This window comes from Bombus pascuorum, chromosome 3 (assembly GCF_905332965.1).
Source record: "Bombus pascuorum chromosome 3, iyBomPasc1.1, whole genome shotgun sequence".
Lineage (NCBI taxonomy): Eukaryota > Metazoa > Arthropoda > Insecta > Hymenoptera > Apidae > Bombus > Bombus pascuorum.
Genome location: NC_083490.1, coordinates 1,467,611 through 1,490,056, shown reverse-complemented (window position 1 = coordinate 1,490,056; position 22,446 = coordinate 1,467,611). Strand labels below are relative to the sequence as shown.

The following is a 22,446-nucleotide window of genomic DNA, read 5'->3' as shown; positions in this document are numbered from 1 at the left end:
CCGTTGTTCGCACGCCTGTTGTTTTATTCGTTGAGAACGACCCGTTCGATAACCACCGGACGTATGTATTTCATCTTCGACATACGTACTTTTAATCTCGCTTGCAAAATTCCCCCCCCCCCCCCTTCTTTATCCCTCTATTATCTTTTCAATTGGATTCTGTACTTTTGTAAATCCTGATAATCGAATATTCAAACAAAACAGTGTTTATTTCGAGCTATGTTTGCCGTCCTAATTTCACTAGCAATAAATTATCAACGGCAATCAAGTATACATAGATTTTCTACTTTATGGAATCATGCGACCTAGATTCGCTAGCGTAAATGACTCTGGTGTCCTTTGCATTCGTCGTATCCATTGATTCTTAAACGATTTCGTTTCTATATATTTTCCTTCTTTCGTTAATGGTCGGTAGTGGTTTGTAAACTCGTGATAGTGAGATACGTTGTGCGACGCTAATAAAGAAGCAAAAAGGTAAAGAAAACAAATCAGCGAACCACGCGTCTTGAAATCGTATGTATCGTGGTTTGTTGTTTACCGGCTTCGACGTCTGCGAGCTAAATATATCACGCGATAATTCTGATATTTATATCATTACGATGACTTCGTTTACGGTACTCGGGAACACTGCCGTTTAGTAATTCATGCATACACCAAGATTATGTATTTTTAGTTATCAATTTAAGCAATGGCCTAAATCGCGCTCGATCGTTTATCATTTATGCAATTATGAAAAGGAACAAACAACGTAAAATCGTGCTGAAATCAACATCAACGCGTTATGTCATAACAGTGTTGCGCTAAAAATAAAATCATTATGCTCTATAGACAGTGTTTGCGAGAAGAAAATCCAAGATGAAAGTATTATTTTTTACTGATCATTAACCATACATTATGCTCGAGAAAATACAAATAGGTAGCTATTAATATTCCGATGTTTGTTGCATCTTATCTGCGGTTATTGCAAATATGTTATGCCAGGGAAAATTCGTAAATAATTTTGTCATTGTTATTTACAGAGTCATAAATACATAAGTTTGAGAACATATATGTACATTATTACGAGAATTTGTTGTATATTATCTCATTCTGTTAAAACGCGCATGTATACGTAACGTACTATGCATGAATATATTGGTATAATCTGATATATAAAAGAAAGTGTGGGAAATGTTCAACGAATTTTTATTTTTTATTTTTTTATGTCCACCTAATTAACAATTGCGTGTGACGAGTTAAATTTAGAATAACGTACGTATTTCGCGATATTATATTTTAAAATGCGCTGTTTCCACTTCTAATTTTCAATTTTCTACCAACGACATAATGTTGCGCGCGCAACTTGGTTGCCAGTTTACACTGTTTACAGCGTTGCCATCGTTTAAGCGGGAGCTTGTGCCGCGAATGATTAAAGTGTCCCTCGTGTACGCGGACGTTCGGTACGTTTTCGTATCTCAAAACGTGTCGCGTGTCCAAGTTCGATTCTCGTAGTATTTGGCCGACATTTCGTCAAAATACGCTAGAGTCGACACGTCTCTACTTGGTAAATAAGACAAGCTTCAAGGCCCGGAGTCGATATTATCGCGCTCGGTAGTAGAGCAGCTAACGACTTGCCTACGTGATCGTTGTTCGGCGTATAAAAGAGTCGCGCCTCTCTAGCGTCAGTGTCTGTCTCTCGTAGCAATTTCGTGTGCGAGCATCGTTCGTTCTCGTTGTTGAAAAGATTCTGTTGCAAGTAGTTTCTTTTCCTATTTATATCTAACGTTTATCGATCGCTGTTAATCGAGATTTTATCGATACACGCGACGTTATAAATACTGCAGAAAGTGAGGTTAAGTAACCGGCGCTCCGAAGAATACACCATCGGTCGGTGACAGTGAACGGTTTTTATACTGCGTTGATTCATCGGATCCGATATTTCACTTGGATTGGAGGACATTTGTCCTGCCAGGACGTCGGATTTTGAGAGCAAACAGAAGGGAGCCGCCAAGATGTGGCTGAAGGTGCTCAGGCAGAATATATCGCATTTAGCCCGTAGGACGAAAGGTAAGGTCACATTTGTTCCTTGAAATTGGAGCTCAGTGGGGAAACGAGACGACGGTTGTCACCACGAAAGAATGCCTATTTATAGATTTACGCTACTTGGATTTAGTGGATCATGCGCGACGAATTAAAATTCTTCTTTGTAAATACTTTACGATCGGCAATGGGAATCGTACATGTAGTCTAAGTGAGTACGTGTTCGCGTACAACTTTGTTGCAGGATGCAGGTAATTCTATCCTCGAATTAGGCTGCATTCTAATTTAAGCTCGTCTCGTATTTCGCGGTCTTTCGGAGAAGAGAATTCTGGAATGCGTGGTGACGATGCTGTTGCAGCTGCGTGACTCACAGCTGCTTCGGCGGAACATATCCGGCTTTTGCATTATTCTAAGTCTGTTAACCCCTCAGAAAAATCGTACAAGCGATCTACTTTATATTTAAGTCGGTGTTTACTGCGTGGCACGTGATCTCATCGTAACCGCTTTGATGCAGTTGCGTTCGAATTCGCAACAGTGTGGTATATTTAGTGTTAGAAAACGAGAAACCGCGCGCGATTATTAAGCGGTTCAATTTTTCTCGTTTATCGATCACATATTGGTAACTGTGGAAAAGCCTTTGTGACAAGAAAATACTTGTACGTAACGTAGCAACGCATTACGTGGTAAATTAAAAAAATTTTTCGAATCTTAACATTCTCCGTCTTAAAACATTCAATTAAATCAACGCGACGATAGTCGTGTCAGCGTTTTCCGTCAACTCGACCTTGGAAGCGAGATGTAAGGCTGACGTTTATTTCAGGTAATTCCTACAATCGATCGTCAATGAGATTACGTTACTTCCGACGTGAAACTCTTTACCTGTAGCATTCGTAGCGTACGATATACTGTGTCAAATCTGTTTGTCAATATTAGTATATCGTCTCGTATATATCGACAAACTGGAGTATAACCTATCGCTGTTGCAACTTGCGACGAAGTTTTTCTTTGGCGTAGAACCTTAAATTCAAGCTTAGTCGAGCGATATTAATGTCTCACGGAATAATCTTATCGATGTTTAAGTTTTTGTTTTTAAATCGGGAGAAAGTTCGAAGTTCTTTATGTTGTAACGGATTAGTGACGATCGAAGAGGTGCGTGAAGGCTGCGTTGTACAGGAAGCATCCTCACCGATCGAGTTGCGTTCGATCTACTAATCGGACGGGTTTTGTTAGACGTCACTTTCCCCTTTGAGGCACGCCCCGCGTGCATATCCGGGGAAGAGAAACGGGGGAAAAATGCGTAGCTCGTGATACCCATGTGACTATACATAGAACGTGATATGTATTTCACGCAATGGCGTAGGCGCTCGAAAAAGATACGCGAATACGGTTCTTACGCGATCGCATTCGTTGATATCTACTCTCAGACACATCGGGCTAACTCTGTTACGGTCCGTAAATTTTTATTTTTTATATTTTATTTAATATAGAACCGAGACAGGAAATGGCACATATAAATTATAATTCTTTCTTTTCTTTTTTTTTTTTTTTTTTTTTTTTTTTTTTGAAACTTGAAAAGCCCTCTAACAATGAAAGGACAAGATTCGATTGAAAATATTTGAAAACGATCCAAAGGACACGGCAGAGTTAATAAGATGCAAACGAACGATTTATTTTCAGTATCGTCAGCCTTTCCAAAGAGATCTCACCTACTTAATTGTCAGTGGTAGCCCACTTTTTCTCCTTTTTTCGCATTTACATTTTTCTATGCGGAAAAAGGAAATTTCAAAAACAGTATATCTAGCAACACGTTGATTTTACTAATTAACGATGACTCGTCAAACAGATGCGGTGTTTGCGGAATAACCAGTGACGCAGATATCTTTAATGCGTTTTCGAAAAGTCGTATTGCACGTTAAGATTATCGAAGACTCGTTACTCGTTATTCCGACGAAACAAAAGAAAGGATAGAAATTGCACGTTCTGCGCATATTTTTTGGAATAATAAACCGCGCAGTTGAAAAAGTGCGCAGAGGAGATAACGGCAAGATATTTGACGATATCTCGGTCTTATCGGCTAATAAAAATCTTTATTGTACTCGAATTTATCCTTATCTGGTCGTGTCATCGAATTTCAGTCGCTTTGTGCATTGTTCTTCGCACGGTGTAATTAAAGATGATTAATCAGCGCAATTTAAATGCCGCGTATCTGAAATCATGGTTATTTGGTAAAAACCGTGCTTTGTTTATTGATTTCAGGTCGGCGAATGTTTATTCTCGCGTTTGCCGATATTAAGAATATAAGCGGAGGAATAACGCGCAGTATTCTGAGAAAACCTTGAAAATTCGTAGATTCAACGGCATTTAGAAGTTTTCTGCGCGTAATAATTATCTATTTACGTTGCCGATTGGGTGGTCAAAAACACGACATTGATATGTGCGTTACAATAATACCCGAGACTAAGTTTGTTTTCGTCATTAGGTTGCATGTTATAACGAGTCCAAAGGTTAACTCGAAAGGTACAAGATATTTAACCAAATTATTAACGCTGTGTATAAAAGCATTATCAGCCTTGCTTTTTTGAAACTTTCATTTATGTAGAACAAACGAAAAATTTTTTAAATGTGGAGGAGAAGCATTTAGGATTGGACAAAGAACGGCGGGAAGATTCGGACGTTTCAAATTTCGCGTCTGTGTTTTTAAGAAACCACCGATCCGCCAGTTTTCGCTCACTCTGTACAAACAACTTAAAAATATCGAAGTACTTCCTCGATGGAAAAGCATCGGTCTTTATTTTTCTTCTTTCTTTTGTCGGACGAGAACAAATGCGGTTCAAAGATCGTCTTCCTCGTCGAAAGAATTCCACTCGCAGACACACCTACGCGAGAAACATTCGTGGAAGATTTCAATATTTGACGAAATCGCGAAACTCTCGAGGCCACCTGCAGTCTGGAAAAAAAAATCTCACCTTGTATCCGCGGTATCGTTTTTCGTGGTCTCGCGAATGTGGTGTCACAAAACGCTGAACGTTTCACCATATTAGAATACCGGTATTCGCTTCGACGAATCTTTTTTCAGTTTCCATAGGCTATCTAAACGCGTTTTTTTGTTATACGGAGGCTCGTCGTATCGCGTCACTTTTTTTTTACTCCTTCCAACTTCTCCGCGTTTTTTAATTTCATATCTATAAGAGTTGACAGGACAAAATCGCTCGAAACATTCGTGTTCTCGGATTACATTTTTATCTTCTCGCGCATCTCCAGTTAGAAAGTACCCTATTCTAGGTAGAAATTTCTGAGAAGAAAAAGTTCTCTGCCTCGATTTTCTTTCTCCGATTCTCCAGCTACGACGAAAAAGTTTGTCGTGAAAAAAATTCTCTTTGGCCCAGAGATCGATCATCGAGATAAGCGTAGGTTATATTTATTTTGACGAACGTTTACCAGCAACCCAAATAATCCGTTTTTATCATTATCTTTGCCTATCGCAATGGTCGATGGATTTCACACGCGTCTTTTTTCACAATTTTTTTTTTTTTTATTTTATTTTGGTTATTTTGCAATTTGTCCTTATGGACATTTGGTAAAGTGTTATATCTTGTTGGTGAAGAAAAAAAAATAAAAATAAAAAAAATAAATATAGCATGTGGGCGGCTACCCCCAGCGGGGTGCCAGCTTCGTTTTTTTTCTAAGTTATATCTTTTATGTTTTTACACAATGTAGCTACTTTTTGCAGTAAATATTTGACGTATTCCTTATCCTTCGCTCTTGGTAAAGTTATACATTTTCATTTGACTGGTAATAACGATAGTGATCGACGAGGCTCGTATACACGATGGATTTCGATAAAGAGACCGGTCTATCGCTTGAACGGATTGTTCCGGTTTTCTCAAACAGATCTCCTAGATACGACGAAAGAGAGAAAGAGAGGAATTTCTCTCTTTTTCACGTGGTCGTGTTTCCTCGTCGCCTAGACTATTACGTTTCTCCGCAGAAATTGCCTAGCGTTTTAATAGACGTTGCGGAGACCAAAACGTTATTTCTCTCGTTTATTTTACTCATACAGAAAGAGAGCCGACCGAGTACCGGAATCGCTATCGATCGTCGTCCGAGTATCGATTTCCACGGAAACCAGTTACATCCCGGTAATTCGAACTCACGGCTCGTATCCGTATGGTACCATTGGATTGGGTTGGATGGCGAGGTGTCTCTTTTTTTCCCGCGTCGTTGAAAATATTTCTTGCCGACCGTATCGTTCCCTTCGTTGATCGTTGCTGCCTCGACCGTCGATTAATGACCGTTGCTGCTCAATTGGTTCCTCCGTTGCACTTAACAAAAGCGTAGTATTAGCCGTTAATGGCACTTACTGTTAGTTTCGAAGCTCTGTACGAAGAAGCTTACGGGGAGACTACCGTAGCGATAAACATCAATATTTACCAACTATGTATATATAAGATCGTCGAGTTAATCACGAAGTATCGATAATATCGCTGGATAATGTATCTTTTAAATTTACGTGAACAACTGTATGGGTGAGTCGACTGAAGAAGCGGCGAATAATTTTTCATACGACGACGATGACTCGTGCGGAGCAGAATAGCTTACGTTAGGAGAATTTGAATATGAACGGAATGCACTGAATACACATTCTGAATAGTTGCTGGATATAATGGATCTATTGAAGGAACGCGCAACTCGTGGGAAACAGTGAAACGCGGTATCGGATATTGATAAACATTTAGCTTCTTTTTTACGCGTTTTCCGCTCACCGTGGTTAACAGATCGATCTTTGACACGGTTCATGCATTATTTATGACGCTGTGCGTGTGTGCGGCCGTGTGTTACATTTTCAACCGATATTGTTGCGAGTACGCGATAATAGCGGACTCCTACGTATACGACGAGAGATCCATCGATGAATTCTTATCGGCACGCCCTAAAAAAAGATTATGTACGTACTTCCCTGTGGCGAGATAAAATAGAATAGGAACGGTGAAGAGATAGCAATATCGAGGTCAATTTCGACCTCCCACAGATAAAGTCGAAGACTTTGCTCGTTCTACGAATATCACCGATTCACCGAGGAATTAGCCGTTTCTTCCGTCCTTTGTACCTTCGAGAGGGCAACGTCGTCGCTGCTCCGTTGGAAATCAATGGATTCGCGGTTTCGTCACGAGTCGTTCACCTTGAGGCAGCTGCGTCCTCCAGTAAATTGAATCCAGGGGAATTGAATCAGGAGTAATTTGTACCCTATGAGCGCATGCTTTTCTCGGTCTTGGATTTACGTGCTGCCTCGTACCTCGTATAACTCGATCAATTCCAAGTGCTCGAAAAGGCTCATTTTCGGTTCTCCGCTCCGACACATTTCCACCGAGTTTCATCGAGAACCATCGCATTAACGTTACCATCTAGTCCGAGATTAAGGCGTTTTAGTCCAACGAATCGGTAAATTATTCTCTCTGTTCTAGAATACTTGTTGTTTAGAATCGAGGCGCTCGATGCAACAAATTTTTTCCAATAAAGTGATAGAAGCGGGCAACGACGCGTAACATTCGTATTTAATTAGCAATGCAGCTTGGACTTAATTTAACAGCTTGGAAACGTACAGATCTCTACTTACATTCTTCAAACGAACGATTTACATCATCAGACTGTAGATATTTGTAAAAATACATAAAAGATATAGCTTAGAAAAAACGAAGCTGGCACCCCGCTGGGGGTAGCCACCCACATGCTATATTTATTTTTATTTTATTTTTTTTTCTCTTCACCAATAAGATATAACACTTTACCAAATTTTTTTTTTTTTTTACATGAATAAATTTTTTATTTTATTTTGGTTATTTTACAATTTGTCCTTATGGACATTTGATAAAGTGTTATATCTTGTTGGTGAAAAAAAAAAAAAATAAAAATAATAAATATAGCATGTGGGCGGCTACCCCCAGCGGGGTGCCATACTTTACCAAATGTCCATAAGGACAAATTGTAAAATAATCAAAATAAAAAAAAAAAAATGTATGGGAAATTTAAAACATACGATATGTTCGGGACTTGGAGCGGCCGTCCGTTTATTACTCGGATAGCACCTCTGCCTTTCTTGACAAAATCCGAATTACCTACCTGCCAAGAGGCTAAGAAACACCCTAAGCGTTGGGTCAGCTTTAAAGTAAACAACTGGTATCAATTAGCGATATAAGAGGATATGCAGCTACAAGAGTACACAAGTATAACGTTCGAGGTAATGGATATCCATCCCATAAAACTCATGGTAAGAAGGAAAAGTCAGGAAAGGGATGTTTGTCTATAGGGACCAGGCGAAGCTTCTTGAAGTCAGTATTTTTTTTTTTTTTATTTTATTTTAGTTATTTTACAATTTGTCCTTATGGACATTTGGTAAAGTGTTATATCTTGTTGGTGAAGAAAAAAAAAAAATAAAAATAAAATATAAATATAGCATGTGGGCGGCTACCCCCAGCGGGGTGCCAGCTTCGTTTTTTCTAAGTTATATCTTTTATGGAAGTCAGTATTAACAGAGTCTTACAACAGTCTTCATCAGAGCGTCACAATCTTCGTGTTATATCGCACCGTATTCTGTATTTAACTTGCAAATACATAACCCAAACGTACTACTACTCGGCATCTTTAATTTACATCCACCTTGAGCGTTAATATCGCTCAAGGTTCGCGATATCAATCGATCAGTCGCAAACCGACTGATCGCCGCTTAGTTGAGAATTGGCAAACACGACATGTGAAAATATACGAAATATTCAAAGCAAAGCAGCGATTAGGTTGTTCGAAAAGTATCTTTCTTTTACAGACGCGTCTTTTACAACAACGCATCTTTCTACAAACCTGAAACCTAATCCGTCGAACGTTGTGATCTTTATTTTAATGAAACAAAACAAATCGTACGTAATTGGATAAAATAATATAAAACGGAACATGTTGCGCATCCGTTACTTCCTTGTAAAACGAAAGAAACTTCTCGGACGACGTAATACACAGGATGAAACTTTAGCGAAGTTTCGTTTCATAAAAATTTTCCTCCGAGTTGCTGAATTTTGCCGAATAGTTCGGCGTGGTCCAGGCGCCAGGAGACTTTTCACGCGTCTCTCAGCAGTTTAAGTCACCGTCGATTCAAGGATCCGGCTGAACGTCATGTTTAGGCGGAATGTACACGCGTTCGTTCGAGGACGGCCAGTCACAATGAATAGAAAGTCCCGTCCTATATTTGGCCCCGTCTGCTGCCAAGACGCATTAACGGCACATGTATACGGGGTGAATCAACTAGTGGCGGCCCACTGTTCGATTTTCTATCAAGTCGGTCGTGTTCGTCCATCAAGAATCGAATTTCGTTGATATTTTTAGCGACGCGCGTAGAATTTCTCGCGGGCGAATAACCAACGACCGCGGTCATCGTCTTTGCGTTTTGATCTTTTACGAAGGTTACGGTTGACTTAATTTCCGATGCTCGCTGTGTGTCTGAGATATTAATTAAATTCATCGGGATGGCTCGCGCGTGCTTTATACGTCACCGAGGATCCGTGATTACGCACATGCTAATGCGGTTGCATCGTTCGAATCACTCGGAAGCTATTCCGATCAATTTCGTAGATCGAAAACAGCGGAAAAACGACGAGACGATGTTTGCGATAAATGTCTTTCTACGACGAACGAACTTGCGAAGCTAACTCATTTATTTTTCGGAAAGCGTAATGGTGACGGTGCAGCTGAGAAATAAAGAAATTTGTTAGAAAAGAAATCGATGGGTTTCGATTTTAACAGGTTCGGAGAATCGACGGCTGACGAGCGGATGTTTATGCATTAATGGGAAATTTAAGTAGAAACAATGCAGACGATATGCAAAGCGTAGGCGTGTAAAATATGCAGAGAAAGGTGAAAATACAGTAAAACGATGTTTGAGCGGTGAAGCGTTGTTTCTCATCTCCTCGTCAATCTTTTAGTTGTATTCATAAAGATACGAATTTAGCATCGCGAGTTTAGCAAATTTTTCAACAGTTGGACGAACGATCTCTATTCGATTCGCTAAAATTAACGCCGATTGATACTTTGTTTCGCGTCATTACCGAGGGACAAATCTAATTGTAGATAGAAGGCACGTGCCTTCCTGCGTGTCTGGATAAGCTCCTCACGCAGGATTTTACCGAATCAGATTATCAAAAGACGCGGTTTCGTATCGATCATTTGCATCCCCGTCCTTGTTCGGTTTACCGGTGGTCAATTTAATTATATCGGCTCGCAGAGATCGGCCTTTCCATCCACTTTTTCCAATATTAAAATTCGGCCCTCCATACGTATCGACACTGACCGTTTTTTCTTTTCGTTTCTTGCGTTTAATCGTATCGCTTTTCAAACCCTTTCGAGAGCCTTTCTGATTAAACGTAACACGTCGTTTATTATTCAGCTTAATCGTGCGATCGTGGCTGTTGCAATTATTCAGTTACTGGAGACCCGAAGCCTACGTGGTTCGTGATGCAATTCGCTTGATCCGGGATTATAATAACACGGGATAAAGACAGCAAACAAAAGGGTTAATGTCGAAGGGAACGGAATCAGGTTAAACGTGGACGGAAATAACGAAGCTCCGTAATCGTGTCTGTCGATGTGACAGAATTAGTAGACCGTTTAAAGGTACAATTGCTGCAATTATCGACGATATTGGGAAAGGGAACCGGGTTCTTTGACCTTTCTTCCTATCTCTGACGTATCGCTGAGGTGTCGGTAATACACTGACTGTCTGACAAACGGCACTCGTGCGTAATTTCCGCCGGACCAAAGAGCCGACGTTCGTAAACGAGCAAATAAACATTCACTCGGTCGGTCGATTTATATACCTGTAGGTAAACTTTGACAACATTGATAAAGAACATTGGGCAGGAACGTGAAACCATGCGAAAAATTAGTATTCGTCGCAGTATCGACGCGTTACGGAGCGACCCGTAACGTTGAGTAATCGCATTCCTGACGATTGGTCGGCGCGTTATTATTGGAATTCCGTGTTACGGTGTCGACGACGATGTGCCCGATCGACCGAACCAAACGATCTATTGTGCATGGAACAACGAATCGGTTACGACTCGATTCACCTCGACTCGACGTTACGACGACGAACGATCGTTAAATCGGTTCGCCGCGTCAGGGTCGCTGGCAATCGTCGCGTGCCCTAACATCCGTCTGCACGCATGGAAACGCGTGCAACGCTTTAACGGATCGCGATACCTGCTGCCATAACGATTCCATATTGCCTACTAGACGATCGTTGAAAATTGACCACAGGTATTTATGGAATACCGAAATCGGTATTCCATTTGTCGACCAATGCGATGCTTCTGCGAACGACCGATCGTTTCTTGAAATTGCTTTTATCAAAACTGACGTGTTTAGTTCCTGCAAGATTTTTTTTTTTTTTTTTTTTTTATTTTATTTTGGTTATTTTACAATTTGTCCTTATGGACATTTGGTAAAGTGTTATATCTTGTTGGTGAAGAAAAAAAAAAAATAAAAAATAAAAATAAATATAGCATGTGGGCGGCTACCCCCAGCGGGGTGCCAGTTTCGTTTTTTTTAAGTTATATCTTTTATGTCCTGCAAGATTGTTGCTATTTTTCTTGCTAATAGAATATTCATAAAGGCAACGCGCAATGTATCACGAACTTGATAATACACTGAAGTTTTTTCGTTTCACTAGGGAAAAGAATACGCGATACGTATGTACATATTAACGACCAATTTTGTATATCTCACGCGGAAGACTACGTTTTTCCAATTTTGTTATCCTTCCTTTCCATATAACTAACGCTAAACCTACCAATTGACCGCTCTACAATTTCTACACATATTTAACCGTATTTAAACTTTGTCATATCGCTTCATAATTTCTGACTTTCCTAAAACACGCGTACAATATGTTCTTCCGTATTTACTTTTAGTTTGCTTTTTATTTTCTGAGAAAAATTTCTACTCTGCCTTGCCTACCGTGACGAAATATTTTAGTTGTTCTTAAAATAAACGCAATCAGTACAAAGAAAAGGCTATCTCAAGATCAAATGACAAACAAAATCGATAATAACGAATAATAACGACTGTTACACCCGTAATCTTGTCGTATCGCTTCTTAATTTCTGACTTTTCCTAAAACACGCGTACAATATGTTTTTCCTATTTACTTTTAGTTTGCTCTTTTATTTTCTGAGAAAAATTTCTACTCTGCCTTGCCTACCGCGGCGAAATATTTTAGTTGTTCTTAAAATAAACGCAATCAGTACAAAGAAAAGGCTATCTCGAGATCAAATGACAAACAAAATCGATAATAACAAATAATAACGACTGTTACACCCGTAATCTTGTCGTATCGCTTCTTAATTTCTGACTTTTCCTAAAACACGCGTACATTATGTTCTTCCGTATTTACTTTTAGTTTGCTTTTTTATTTTCTGAGAAAAATTTCTACTCCGCCTTGTCTACCGTGACAAAATATTTTAGTTGTTCTTAAAATAAACGCAATCAGTACAAAGAAAAGGCTATCTCAAGATCAAATGTTAAACAAAATCGATAATAACAAATAATAACGACTGTTACACCCGTAATCTTGTCGTATCGCTTCATAATTTCTGACTTTTCCTAAAACACGCGTACAATATGTTTTTCCGTATTTACTTTTAGTTTGCTCTTTTATTTTCTGAGAAAAATTTCTACTCTGCCTTGCCTACCGCGGCGAAATATTTTAGTTGTTCTTAAAATAAACGCAATCAGTACAAAGAAAAGGCTATCTCGAGATCGAATGTTAAACAAAATCGATAATAACGAATAATAAGGACTGTTACACCCGTAATCTTGTCGTATCGCTTCATAATTTCTGACTTTTCCTAAAACACGCGTACAATATGTTTTTCCGTATTTACTTTTAGTTTGCTCTTTTATTTTCTGAGAAAAATTTCTACTCTGCCTTGCCTACCGCGACGAAATATTTTAGTTGTTCTTAAAATAAACGCAATCAGTACAAAGAAAAGGCTATCTCAAGATCAAATGACAAACAAAATCGATAATAACGAATAATAAAGACTGTTACACCCGTAATCTTGTCATAAAACAATCCGTCCCTCTATCAAGGTAGCCACCAGCCGTTAACACATACCAACTCAGGCCCATAATAATTCTAAGGAACCGTCATAAAATTTAACGTTTTCTACAGTCCATTGTTACAAACATTTTAAAAGTCGAGAAGTTTCTTAGGGTTATTGCTCATTGCGATAAAACACGGGAAAAGCTTTCTAAACTCCACCCTCGAGTAACCGTTGGCGAAGGACGGCCAATACTCATCGATATTTTCGTATGAATATCGCCGTCACAGACCATATTTTTACTTGCTATTGTCCTTTCGACTGGAATACATCTCAGTTTGTTAGTCGATTAATCGAAATCCAAACTTGTTATCTCTAAAACTCAGATAGAAGCATCTCAGTGCGTTTTGTGTAAAGTTGTTATAAAAGAAAAAGTAAAGCACATCAAATTTGACAATAATTTTGTATTCCGTACATGGTATTATTCCGTGATAAATGTTTACTCTCGAAATGCCAAGACTTTGAAAAAAAATTATAAAAAAAGGAAGCATTTAGAGTATTGGGAACTAAGAGGAAGCTAGATGCAACAAAACTAGGTGGATTTATTGCTCTGCTATGTGCCTGCGGTGCGTATGAGGCAAAAAGTTTGTAGAATAAAATTTGGAGACTTGCTTTTTTTCAAAAACAACGAGCAGGAATGACTTTGTTGAAATTATGAGGTTTATACGATTTGATAAGAAGAGCGAAAGAAGCCAACGTTTACGAGCCAATAAATTTCCAATGGTATCTACAGTATGGGACCGATCTACAGAGAATTCACAAAATTGTCATAAAGCTGGTGCATACCATAAAAAATCATGCAATAAAACTATCAACAAGTTCAGATTCGTTACTACAAAAAACTTGTCAAGTAAAAAATCGTAAACGTTACAAAATTGCGAAAATTTGTTTAAGATGGGAAATACTTACGCGGTAAATGGATAATAAGATAATTTGTAAAAAATGCAGCAAAGTTGAATAAGATATATCTCTATATAAACAAAAGTGTAATTCTATTTGAGTCTATAATCGAAATTAAACAAAAGTAAATTTGGACGAAATTTTATGAAGGTTCATCATTTTATATACGTTTAGTTACAAATTAACACTAAGTTAAACCACAAAAATTATTACTTCTTTAATTGCCGGTCGGTTTGACCGCACAGGTAGGAACAGGCGTACACGAAGTGTCGGTAGGTTTAGTGTTAAACTGTGACAATACGAAGTACACAGCTCGCAAGGAACGAAAACGCAAAGGATCGGAAGATATAAATTATATAAACAAAAGTGTAATTCTATTTGAGTCTATAATTGAAATTAAACAAAAGTAAATTTGGATGAAAATTTATGAAGGTTCATCATTTTATATACGTTTAGTTACAAATTAACACTAAGTTAAACCATAAAAATTATTACTTCTTTAATCACCGGTCGGTTTGACCGCACAGGTACACTAAGTATTTTTTTTTTTTATTTTATTTTGTTTTTCACAAGTTGTCCTGAAGGACATTTGGTAAAGTGTTATATCTCATTGGTAAATAAAAAATAAAATAAAATAAATACAGCATGTGGGTGGCTACCCCCAGCGGGGTGCCAGCTTCGTTTTTTCTAAGTTATATCTTTTATGAGGTCTATTGGGTGTTTCCTTTTTAGTCTTCTTGCGATGTTTGTTATGTTGCACGTTTCAGGCGTACACGAAGTGTCGGTAGGTTTAGCGTTAAACTGCGACAATACAAAGTACACAGCTCTCAAGGAATGAAAACGCAAAGGACCGGAAGATACAAATTTTTCATCGTCAAGAGAACGGTGACGTTAGACGTTCAGGGTAAAGGTTTCGAATAAAGTTCAATTTATCTACGGCATCTTATGCATGCGTTTAAGTACACGCACAGTATGAATCTGTTAAGCGCAGGTGAATCCCACCGAATTATAGCACACGACACCCACACAGCGTATAATACATGGTCCAATAGCTCGTTGTTCTTGACAGGAAGGTTTATCCATCGCGGAAATATATTCCAGATATCTATCGATTGACCTGTCGTCACAAAGAATCTGCCTAACGGGCAAATTGAATTAAATCCTTTCGCTTTGCATCCCCCTTTTTTTGCTTCTTCCTCCATCCATTCGATTATCTTCTGGTCCGAGTATCGTAGAGTATCGTGATTTCCAGATAAAAGGGTAGATCGCTCGCTGTATTCGCGTTTGTACCGTCAATACCGATGCTTTCTTCGTCCTCGGGTTTTCAGGTTATTGTATCGAATCGTAATTAGGAATATGCGATTACGAAGGCCGCGTTCGCGTGGAAATTTTCAAAAAGAAATAAAAGAAGAAAGAAAATGCAGCTGCAATTCGACGAGGCACTCGATCGTCGTTATATAACTAATTAACGACGAGCAAACACGTATAAAATTATACTGACTAATTGTACACGTTATCTTGGCATTGTGAGCAAAGACGAATTGCGATAATATCGCGAAATTAGCGTCGTTCTTACGAAATATACATTTATTGATCGCGAAATTTCAGCGTTAAGATAATTACATACCGATACGCAATAAGAATTGGTAAGATTTGTAATAAATATTTTAATTATCGCAAAAGATCATCGGAGATTCGATCTCTTTTCTTATCTTGTTTTTACTGGTAGCTTTCGCGATTCCGTATCATCCTTCCTCCTGGCGGATACAAGATAAACGCGTCGTTCTTGCATTTACGCTCGCATGCTTCTTCCATCGTGGTTCTATATTACCTTAATCGTTCGTGGGCAATAGCCGTCTTCCGGCAATAGCCCAACAGGTCTCTGTCATTTCTCACTCGGATTATTTTTTCATGCGCGGCTTCTAGGCTGACGTTGCTGCGAGAATTTGGGTCAGGAAGCAAGGCTAAGTGCCGTGGTAGTTTCGCGATTTACGGCAACATCGTGAACGTAATTCGATTTACGTTTGTACCTGTATTCTCTGCTCTTTGACTTTATGAAACTTTCATGACGTAAGATTATCCACCGTCGCGATCTTGAGATATAGTTTCCGTTCTTTTCAACTTCTTTACGGACGATTTTACTTCCGTTCGTGGTTGGTACGTCCTCGAGACTTGGCAAGGCTACCACGATCCGCATCATCGACCTTCCATATCCTCGCCTCTCGAATTCGTCATCTTACCTTCGTGCCGAAGAATCAGCATCCTTCTAAATCATCTCTAAACACGTAAATTTCTTACTTCGTTCCACTCTAGTCGTTTGAATCATCGTCACGTAGGACACGGTTCCATTCTCATGAATTGTGTAGAAAAACAATTTCCACTTAATCGATGGTTTTTAGTGTCCAGATAAAAGAAGATACGATCCAAGGCTGTTCTTCCAGCGAAAGTGCTCGAGACTCGTTTATCGCGACCAGTGGTCGATTTTATTAATCAAGGAAACGCTAGTATCTTTGATGTTTCTTTTAAATAGAATTCGGTAATGCATCGATCAACTCGAGAGAAAGAGAGAGAGAGAGAGAGAATCGATGAAATAGCGGGTGCACATCGCGTCGAAGGTGAACTAATTGCGTCGCAGTTAATTACGCCTCTGGTTGATTACGTGCAAGTTTGTCGTGCACCAGCGAGCTTGGTCCGACCTGAAACCGCTCAAAGCGACGCCTTTCATCGATGTTATATTATTAACTTTGTTAATCGTTGCCCATACCCACGGTGAAAAGAATCGTCGTCCTTTATTGCTCCTTTCTTCCTTTTTCTCCCTCTACCACTTCCCTCGGCATCTTTTCTCTCGCTATCGATAAGGGCGCAGCGCAACGCGCGTTTCAACGACCGATTTATTTTAAAACGGACAATCAATGTTTCGGCTAGTTGTGCATCCGTGAGGGGTGAAAGGAAGCGAGCCGGAGCCTCGGTGAATCGAGGAGAACGCTTCGAAAGTGGTCCTCGTGGAACGAGCTCGTTTCTCCGCGAAACAATCGAGCGTTTTCTCCAAGTTCGTTTATCGGTCGCTTGTTGAAAAAATGATCGCCGAGAAAAGTGCGTTATACATCGAACGAGAGTAATTGGAATCGCTTGGAACACGTTGATCGACGTTTCGAAAGTTGGACGCTAAATAAAAGTCTTACTCCGGTTTCTGGCATTTGAACGATATTATTATTAGAAACTGATTCAACGTGATATAGCGTGGTAGATTCGTTTTATAGGACGTAATATTTACCCAATATTTTTGAAACGGTCGGGCGTTTCGCGGACGCCATTTATCGATCGATTAAAAAAGAAAAAAAGGACGTTTCTTTCGTTATCATCTGTTATCGCATAGCGTCGTTTCCTATCTTTTCTCTTTCCTTACGCATCGTTTGCCATTTCGTGGAAAAACTTACGTTTATCTGGCGTCCGTGGATCAAGGGTTTAATCGATCGTTTCCCCCGACGAATATTCGACCTTGGTTACGAAGCAACAGTTCTACGTAGCTATACGATTCGTCTGGGAACGACGCTTACTGGAACGCGTGGATACCGTCGTTGGAAAAGCTCTTCCTTCTTGCCAGTACAATTCGATCGCTCGACCTTGCTGTAAGATAGCAGAGAAACGTGCGAATTTACACACGATTACTTTCTAGCAAAATCGATAATCGGATTAATCGATTTTCTATCGCTTTGATAATCTTCTAAAATAGCAGATTGCCTTTTCGTCGGATATTTCGAAGATTCGTAATCGAAGATAAGTCGATATTTGATAACTTTTCTCTTTGCTCCTATTGTCCGTTCCTTAACTTAAGAAATTATTTTGCTCCTTTTCTTTCTTAACGTACCGAAGCTGTAGAGTTTTCACTCCCCTTTATTCAATGATTATTCGAAAGACATTGTACTGGAACGTCTATCGTAGAACCGTAATGGAACCGGACGCGAAGAATAATTACCAATCGATTGCCAATACCTCAGCCGCGTTTTCTCGTGATCCTGCATGCCGTTGAAAAGGAAATGAAAGACCGAACTGGGACGAATGTCCCGCCGCTAACTTTTGCGAAACGAGCCAGATCGGGAACGGGGTATTTCGGGAGAAAAATTAAGCTACTTCTACTTGTTCGAAAATCAATTGCCAACTTTCCAATACTCGTTAAACCGCGTAACCGTAGGAATCTCCAACAATTTTTAACCGAATTTTGGCTAGCAATTCGTTCGTAACTTGAATCTATCGATGGGCTATTTCGTTAGGTCGACGAAGTTTGACTTTTGATCACGTTCGATTTATTCGACTTTTAATCGCAAACCTCTCGCCTCTGAGAGAAGCTTAGACTTTTATTTCGTTACATGCGTGCGATAGAGAATCGTACAAGTTTCAGCAATTCTAAAATACATTGGCGCGGTGGTACTAATGGCAAAGGCAGACGCATGTCTGGTGTTAGAGTTTAGTTCAATTTGACGATGTTTATACGGCCTCGTGGAAACGGAGCGTTTTTACGCAATGCATCCTCGTCTCGTCTCTCTCCTTCTCCTCTTCGTCCATCTCGTTTCCTCTTAACCCCAATCGCCTCTCCTTACTCTAACTTCGATGGATCGAGAAAACATCCATTTGATCTCGACGAATAGCAGGGGAACTTTCCGAAGGGCACTTGGATCAATTATAAGTTTTACAAGTGCGTTGCTTCGGAGGAATGATACAAGTTACTCCATTTGATTCGAACTTTCAGATTATCCATTTTATAACGTTGCCTCCTCCCATGTAATTTTCATATTTCTAGCTCGAGTAGTTTAACGATTAGTTGCCGAAGCTGTTCTTCCATCGAATGGAACGTCGTGACTTAAGTTCGAGTTTGGTAAAATACCCCAGCGTCCCTTTTTTATTTTAACCCTCTACCGACCCACACGCTTCCCTGAAACTGTTTGCGCGTTATTCCAGGAGACTCTGTAACACCTGCGATTGCTGGTCGAGAAAATAGTGGATAAAAAGCTGTATCAAAGCATAGTAGCAAATACGCGCGATGTAATATCGACGCAAGAATATTACGCATCCGCGTCTAGGTTGCGCGTCGTTCCTAAATTTATCGAGAAGCCCGATAGCCACAAAGTGGGCCACGCTCTCGGTAGTAGCCGATGACCACGTAGATACTATATCATTAGGAACGGTCTCGCGACCTTAAATATATTTAAGCAGTCATGTGTCGGAACACACGGCACACAGAAAGCGTGACGTAAAGTTACGTGCGTCAACACTCTGTCCGACACTAAATATAGGTGATTCCAGTCGACGCCAGCATCGTGTGTTTTCTTGACGGAACTGCTAAAATCGACGTTCTTTACGGCGCTCCACCTTGTCCCTACCAGTCCTCGATCATCGTGATTCAACATCGAACGCGGCACATTGTGTCCGTGATTCGCGTTTCATATGTATCGCGCGCATAATTCGAATTCCACGTTCTGGCGGCATCGAAACGCGACGAGCTCCTATTTTCAAGTTTTTCAAAGGCGATGTAATTTTTTGTTTTACGTTAATTAATTTCTGCCTGTATGATGTTTCATTTCGTTTGTTTTCGTTTAATCTTACGCCGTTAATTCGTCAACGTTTCAACACCGCAACGAAAAGTGTACGAGAACCGTCAGTTAACCGCTCGATTAAATACAGCGTGTTAGAGGATAAAGATAAAGGTATCTCGTCTTTCTAGTCTTTTTTTTTTTATATCGAACATGCAACGAACGGTAGTGAGATTTTCCACGACGAAGCCTCGTTACCTAATGTACGTACGCTCGGCGCACGATGCGCGTCCGCTTCGAACTACGTGACTGTGTACACGTCGCATATTCCTTGTATACTCGTGACACAGTTCCTCGTGAGCCAACGTGGTTCCGTTTGTCGTGTTATTTCTTTTATCAACTAATTACAAGGCAGGATCATTGGATCCGTGCTAGCGAACGTTTTTAACGAGCTAACTTCCCCTTTGATCGCTCGCCCGATTCTATCCAGCCTGATACAAAGACGATCTTTATCGTCAGAATCTGGAATCCGTAAACAGACTCGATCGTCTATCGTTGCTTTAATTTATCCATCCTACTTCGAAATAGATATATACGTATACAGTGGTTCAGGAAAATATTCGAACGCTAATAGGAATCTTTTATGAATATATTACGCCTGTTGTACGAAACACTGTATACATAATATACGTATAAAACAGATTTTCATGGTAAACTCTAAAGATCTCTATGTATTAGGTCGTCCGAGAAGTTTCTTTCGTTTTATAAGGAAATAATGGATGCACGACGTTTTTTCGTTTTATATTATTTTATCGAATTACGTATGATCCACTGTTACGTCCGGTGACTCTACACAAACCAGGCAACATGACAATCAGATGTCTACACTCTCCTATCGCGTGCCCTCGATAGTCTTATTTTCTAATTAAGGTCCTTCACACCGAACAAATATCTTTTTACTTGAATTGTTTTCTAAATTTATTGTCTACTCCGGGAAGATACGGGAAATCTGACTTTCCCCTTATGATGCTTCCCACTAGCAACTTTCTCTCAAGGGCGGTTAGCACCCTTCCTCACCCACAAAACCTGGTAAATTAACCAACTGACAAGTCTATCGTCCCTAACTTGTCCTTAACGAATCAGCTTATCATCAGCAGCATCGTCTTCACTGCAATTTAGCTGTTGTACATTTTTTGACCCGTCACCATATAAGCTTACGTTGCGTACTCTGCACAGCAACTTTGTCTATCGATCAAGATCTTAATTATTTTCATTAACTCATATCTATCTAGTCTACAAGTTGTAGGAATAAACTGTAATTAATAATCTGTTGATTAAGCGTACATTCAATTCAACCACCTCTATTACCCTAACCGAAATAGGGGATCGATCAGTTCGTGGCGTCGATCGTCTAATCGTAACGGGAATTTACGACTCCCGTTGACGTGCTCCCTCGCGATCGCGAACGGTCGAAACATCCATTTTGTTCTATCAAGATAAAGATTACAACGTTCGACAGATTAGGTTTCATGTTTGTATAAAGATGCGTCGTTGTAAAAGACGTGTCTGTAAAAGAAAGACGCTTTTCGGACAACCTAACAGTATGTGAAAGACTTGGAAATACTTCGCGACGAAGCTACATCGGCTGTACAGGCGTTTAGAACTCTGATGGAAGAAATAAATCACGCAACTTGAGTTTCTATTATCGCTCGCTTATCCAATCGCATCGCTCGTGGGTGTTGCGTTCGATCGTAAAAATCTACGTTTTACTGATAGTCGTAACCCGTTTCGATCGCGTTAACAACCGATTAATCGGCTCTTAAGCAACTCGATTAAAAACGTTACTGTACTCCTTTTCTTCCTTCTATCGTTTTTATAGCTTGCAAGAGTTGTCTGTAAAAGTGAACGCCGCGTTTAAGAAGCAGCTTGGCTGAACGCGCGCAAGTGCCAGCTGAACTTTCCGGCGCCCCTACTTTTATGGACAGGATAGAGTTCGTTTGCGTATAGCATATTTTACGATGATCCGTATATGTTACGTTGTTTGTTGATTAAACCTGAAATATTCTCTGCTCGACTTTGCACGCTAAATCTTGCATACATCGAAGGATGCGTGAAATTTATGCATTCAGGCTATCGCAAAACTGAAGCTTCGACTATCTGAAAAATTCCATTGGTTTCGTACGTAAGCGTTTCTTAAAGAAGTAAGAGCTAAATTTAACGATAGCGCGGAAAATAAGATTTTGATCAAGTTGTACGCGTTTGCGACACAGTAAGGTTTCGAGTCTAATTATCTGGCAAAAAAAAAAAATAAAATAAAAGATTCAAAGTATCGTATGCAGAGGCCAGACGTTCGGAGCACGTGTATAACGAGTCTGTTATCAATCCGTATTACGATCCTCTTGCTTTTCACGTCGACCAGATTCCACGACTGGTCGACTTTGCGCGCCACGTCGCGTCGCGTTCGTGTCCTCGACATATTTATCGTGCTACAGAAACCACTCGCGACGCTGAGGAAAGAGATGACGCCGATCGCTGGAATTCGCGATAAGCCTCGTTTCTTACGTCGACAAGGTAATCGGTGAATTACGAGACCTATTATAAAGTTCGTCCGTTGCCGAGGTCTTTGATCTCCGGTGATTTCCGGTCTCTCTTGGTCGCTCTTCGTCGTACGTTTCTCAAGGACGTGTATCTTTGGTAAAATAACGTCTTCAACGGTCCTATTCTCTCGGCCAAGACGCAAAGACATCTCACGCTTTAATTTATTTCATCGATGATTCTACAAGAACTTGACTCAAGATTTATAACGAGAACTTTATTTTACAGACGTAGTTTTTAGACGTGTATCACGGGGATAAAAA

General features: G+C 39.8%; 1 protein-coding gene across 3 annotated transcripts in view; it reads left to right on the top strand.

Moving 5' to 3' along the window:
- Positions 1–22,446, top strand: part of LOC132905259 (uncharacterized) — a 36,697-nt gene that overhangs the window by 6,000 nt on the left and 8,251 nt on the right. Inside the window, exon 1 of one of the 3 annotated variants that reach the window (XM_060956408.1) lies at positions 1,398–2,046. The exons of the other annotated variants lie outside the window; for them this stretch is intronic. Within the exon in view, the coding sequence (XP_060812391.1) occupies positions 1,992–2,046 (55 nt within the window). The 5' untranslated portion in view covers positions 1,398–1,991. Of the gene's footprint in view, positions 1–1,397; positions 2,047–22,446 lie in introns of those variants that run through there. 3 annotated transcript variants of the gene reach the window in all.